Genomic DNA, 5,687 nt, shown 5'->3' on the forward strand with positions numbered 1-5,687 from the left:
CAATTCCAGGCTGCAGCAGAGTCAGATTGTGCAGAAGAATCATCTGTTTCCTGTGGTCTTGTCCTGGTGCTCCTCTGAGACAAGGTCTTTACAGGGGATCTGTTTCTGGGGCTCTAGTTGTCCTGGTCTCCGCTGTATTTCAGGGCAGAAGAGGTCCTTTCTAGGTGCTGATCCACCATCATGTCTGGATACGTACTGGGTCTGGGTGACTGCAGTGACCCTCTGATCTGGATACAGACTGGATCTGGTGGCCACGGTGACCTCGGAACAAGAGAGAAACAGACAAATATTAGCGTAGATGCCATTCTTCTAATGATGTAGCAAGTACATTGGGTGTTATGTGTAGTGTTTCTGGTTCCGGTTTACCTAATTAATGCAGCCTAAAAATCCTTTGACGGATTTGGATATTAAAAGCATATTAGTATGTTATGTGTAAGCCAGGTTAAAGAGATGGGTCTTTAATCTAGATTTAAACTGCAAGAGTGTGTCTGCCTCCCGAACAATGTTAGGTAGGTTATTCCAGAGTTTAGGCGCCAAATAGGAAAAGGATCTGCCGCCCGCAGTTGATTTTGATATTCTAGGTATTATCAAATTGCCTGAGTTTTGAGGACGTAGCGGACGTAGAGGAGTATAATGTAAAAGGAGCTCATTCAAATACTGAGGTGCTAAACCATTCAGGGCTTTATAAGTAATAAGCAATATTTTAAAATCTATAAGAATTTTGATAGGGAGCCAGTGCAGTGTTGACAGAACCGGGCTAATATGGTTCTAGTAAGAACTCTTGCTGCTGCATTTTGGACTAGCTGTAGTTTGTTTACTAAGCGTGCAGAACAACCACCCAATAAAGCATCACAATAATCTAACCTTGAAGTCATAAATGCATGGATTAACATTTCTGCATTGGACATTGAGAGCATAGGCCGTAATTTAGATATATTTTTGAGATGGAAAAAAGCAGTTTTACAAATGCTAGAAACGTGGCTTTCTAAGGAAAGATTGCAATCAAATAGCACACCTAGGTTCCTAACTGATGACGAAGAATTGACAGAGCAACCATCAAGTCTTAGACAGTGTTCTAGGTTATTACAAGCAGAGTTTTTAGGTCCTATAATTAACACCTCTGTTTTTTCTGAATTTAGCAGTAAGAAATTACTCGTCATCCAATTTTTTATATCGACTATGCATTCCATTAGTTTTTCAAATTGGTGTGTTTCACCGGGCCGCGAAGAAATATAGAGCTGGGTATCATCAGCATAACAGTGAAAGCTAACACCATGTTTCCTGGTGATATCTCCCAAGGGTAACATATAAAGCGTGAAGAGTAGCAGCCCTAGTACTGAGCCTTGAGGTACTCCATACTGCACTTGTGATCGATATGATACATCTTCATTCACTGCTACGAACTGATGGCGGTCATATAAGTACGATTTAAACCATGCTAATGCACTTCCACTGATGCCAACAAAGTGTTCAAGTCTATGCAAAAGAATGCTGTGGTCAATTGTGTCAAATGCAGCACTAAGATCCAATAAAACTAATAGAGAGATACACCCACGATCAGATGATAAGAGCAGATCATTTGTAACTCTAAGAAGAGCAGTCTCAGTACTATGATGCGGTCTAAATCCTGACTGGAAATCCTCACATATACCATTTCTCTCTAAGAAGGAATATAATTGTGAGGATACCACCTTTTCTAGTATCTTGGAAAGAAAAGGGAGATTTGAGATTGGTCTATAATTAACTAGTTCTTTGGGGTCAAGTTGTGGTTTTTTTATGAGAGGCTTAATAACAGCCAGTTTGAAGGTTTTGGGGACATATCCTAATGACAATGAGGAATTAATAATAGTCAGAAGAGGACCTATGACTTCTGGAAGCACCTCTTTTAGGAACTTAGATGGTATAGGGTCTAACATACATGTTGTTGGTTTATATGATTCAACAAGTTTATACAATTCTTCCTCTCCTATAGTAGAGAATGAGTGGAACTGTTCCTCAGGGGGTCTACAGTGCACTGTCTGATGTGATAATGTAGCTGACGGCTGAATGGTTCCATTTTTTTCTGTAATGGTATCGATTTTAGAAGTAAAGTAGTTCATAAAGTCATTACTGCTGTGGTGTTGGGAAATGTCAACACTTGTTGAGGCTTTATTATTCGTTAATTTAGCCACTGTATTGAATAAATACCTGGGGTTATGTTTGTTTTCTTCTAAAAGAGAAGAAGAAAGTAATCAGATCTAGCAGTTTTTAATGCTTTTCTGTAGGATATGTTACTTTCCCGCCAAGCAATACGAAATACCTCTAGTTTTGTTTTCCTCCAGCTGCGCTCCATTTTTCGGGCTGCTCTCTTTAGGGTGCGAGTATGCTCATTATACCATGGTGTCAAACTGTTTTCCTTAACCTTCCTTAAGCGTAAAGGAGCAACTGTATTTAAAGTGCTAGAAAAGAGAGAGTCCATAGTTTCTGTTACATCATCAAGTTGTTCTTAGGTTTTGGATATGCTAAGGAATTTGGATACATCAGGAAGATAACTTAAAAAGCAGTCTTTTGTGGTAGAAGTTATGGTTCTTCGATACTTGTAACAAGAAGTAGAATTTACAATTTTGGCTATATGAAGTTTGCACAGAACTAAATAATGATCTGAGATATCATCACTTGGCTGCACAACTTCAACACTATCAACATCAATTCCATGTGACAGTATTAAATCTAGAGTATGATTTCGACAATGAGTAGGTCCTGAAACATGTTTAACACCAGTTCAGTTGTCTATAAATGCTGATCCCAATGCATCTTTTTCAGTATCGACATGGATATTAAAATCACCAACTATTAAAACTTTATCTGCAGCCAGAACTAACTCGGATGTAAAATCACCAAACTCTTTAATAAAGTCTGTATGGTGGCCACCATACATTTTATCCTGTTGCACCCGCTATAGGACCAGCGACTAGTCAACGTCAAGTTTAAAGCGTCATGGCAGAGCATTGTCGTTTAGACGATTAGTTGGTGCAACACCTAAAATTAAATGTAAATGTTGCACTAATGTAAAAATTTATTTTCCTGAGACCGTTCACTCTTTGATGTGAAATCACCTTAAAGTTGTTGCTGCCATTTTCTTTTAATTTATGTTCTTTTATCGCATAGATTTATCAACTGAGAGGAAGTATGAAGAACAGTTGGACTCTGAGAAAAAAGACAGTTCTGTTTTGAAGGCCAAGAGGAAAAGAAAGAAGAAGCTCAAGGAGAGATTGAAAGTAGGGGAGGATGTCATCCCACTCAGAGTCCTCTCAAAGTGAGCAAGGCTGTCTATTTTTTCTTTTCAAGTCATTGTTCATAAATATTGTGCGATGTTGTGAGATGTTGAAGTAATGAAGTGGATTTCAACTGTCAGGAAAGAGTGGTTGAACCTGAAGCAGGAGTACATGACACTGCAGAAGCATTGTATGGCCCATCTAAAGCAGTCAGTGACTCAAATCAACAAGAAGTCAGTGAAGTATGATACCATGCACACTAAAGAGAGTGAGAACACTTGTGAGTATATTTTGTTGGGACAACATCTTGCCTGTTAAAAAATATTACTATTTAAATACCTTTCTTTCTTTCTTTCTTTCTTTCTTTCTTTCTTTCTTTCTTTCTTTCTTTCTTATCAAAGCTAAGGATACAGTTAAGAAAGAGCATTCATCTGGCCCTGAGTTTGTGAGTGGAGTCATTGTCAAGATTAGCTATAATCAGCCCCTACCAAGCAAGAGGTGCATCAAGGTATATACAAAAATACTAGTTAAATTGATTAAAGCTATCTTGGCTATCATCATTGGGTATAACATCAAACAATAAGCCATTTTTAAGAGCGGTTTCTTTTCAACTGCACAGGATTCACTGTCTGAGATGTCCGCTGTGGCTTATGTGGACATTCTTGATGGCGATAAAGAGGGTTACATTCGTTTCAAGAGTCCTGAAGATGCACAGACAGTTATCACAGCCCGATCAGAATTTCAGAAAAAATACAACTGGAACCTTGAACTCCTCTCAGGTAAATACATTATGAATCAAAACTTTTTTCTTTTTTTTAAAGATATGGCAAATTAAGTAATGTATTGATTGTTAAAAAGGTGACCATGAGCAGAGGTACTGGCAGAAGATTTTGGTGGACCGACAAGCAAAGCTAAACGGTCCTAGAGAAAAAAAGCGTGGAACAGAAAAGGTAACCTAAACCTCTCTCAACAACCTTTAAAGGCAGTCAACGTTAAATAGATTTATAGTTTTATCAAAATCACAGAATATTTGTCATTTTTTTATAGCTCATTTCTAAAGCTGAGAAAATCATCATCGCTCGGGCCACCGAAGCAAGTAAGCACATCCGCTTTGATGACTAACAGTCTTCAACAGAAATATTGTAAGAAAAACAAATATTTCAAATGACAAAGCCAGTGAATTCTAAAATGCTTTTTTATGTTTTATGTTGATCTGACCTTTTATTTTCTTATTTGAATGATCAAGTAATTAATGGAGTTTTGTGTTGGAATTGGAACGAAGATGTCTGGAATCATCATCATCATTGTTATTATTATTACTATTAGTAAGTTGTTTACTGTTTTTTTTATTAAGTTCTTAAATTTTGATGGCAAGAAAAGGTTCCAAAATCAGTTGTATATGTAGCTATATTTGCATCCCTGTTATTCTTTTTATTATAGTTTTTTTTTTTCTTTTTAATAAAATTCATTATTGAAAGCATTGGTGTATTGGTAGAAAATAGTTCTCACTGTTATAACACTAAACTGGGCTATCACAATATCAGATTTTTAACTACCATATTTTCCGCACTCTAAGGCGCACTGTCAATGAATGGCCGATTTTAGAATTATTGACATATATAGGGCGCACCGGTTTATAAGGCGGATAAAATAGAAGATACTGCAGTCAAACGTTTGACTGGGTTTGCGTTAACGCTTCCACTAGATGGAGCTGTGCTAAAGGGAATGTCAATATTTTGACTGAGCGTCGTTTTTTTTTTTTAGAAAATTAAAGGCTTTTAAGTGCGCCTTATAGTGCGGAAAATACGGTACACATATTTTATGGCCAAAAGAGTTCACAATAATTATATGGTGTATAGTATGTTACTAACTTGCACCATACTATTTTCACCATACTTAAGCTTAATATTATATAAATCTGTCAGACCACCATAAACATGCAAATAATGGTGTCTGTGAGACAAAACAAAATCCCTCTGAAAATTTGCACCTCTGCATTGGCTAGTCCAGAAATAAAATACCCTTATTTAGACGCATCATTGCTCTGTCCCTTTGAGACAGTCCCTCTTTAAGACTCATCCCTCGGTCTGATCTTCCACATTTTTGTCATGTAACTTTGATTCGCTGTGGACTCTCCAATCTTCAGAAGAACAAAAGCTTCCAGCTTACTTCTAATTTAATTTTCATTTTCAGTTTGTTCATTAAAAAGATTAGTTCAGATTTGTTCACTGATTTGTTCAGAAACCATTTCTTCGTATTACACAAAATACGGCAACAGGTAACGAAAAAGAGTGTCTAATGTGTTATGTCGTAAAGGTACAATCTGTAAGATATTTGCAGTAAAATATCAAAAAACCACTAGGCTAGTATTATATATTTTGTCCAGCTGATTACTAACAATATCTCTAATGTTTTCAACTACTTGTTAGTCAT

General features: G+C 36.8%; 1 protein-coding gene across 1 annotated transcript; it reads left to right on the forward strand.

Annotated features, from left to right (window-relative positions):
- Nucleotides 1–3,147: 3,147 nt before the first annotated feature.
- On the forward strand, nt 3,148–4,734 carry LOC127950353 (la-related protein 7; the record flags this gene model as incomplete). Its single annotated transcript, XM_052547338.1, is given in 6 exon segments — nt 3,148–3,295; nt 3,395–3,534; nt 3,656–3,762; nt 3,874–4,033; nt 4,113–4,204; nt 4,302–4,734. Coding segments are annotated over 6 exon segments (722 nt in total), but the record flags the coding sequence as incomplete, so codon positions are not given.
- Nucleotides 4,735–5,687: the final 953 nt, after the last annotated feature.

Source organism: Carassius gibelio, chromosome B2 (assembly GCF_023724105.1).
Source record: "Carassius gibelio isolate Cgi1373 ecotype wild population from Czech Republic chromosome B2, carGib1.2-hapl.c, whole genome shotgun sequence".
Lineage (NCBI taxonomy): Eukaryota > Metazoa > Chordata > Actinopteri > Cypriniformes > Cyprinidae > Carassius > Carassius gibelio.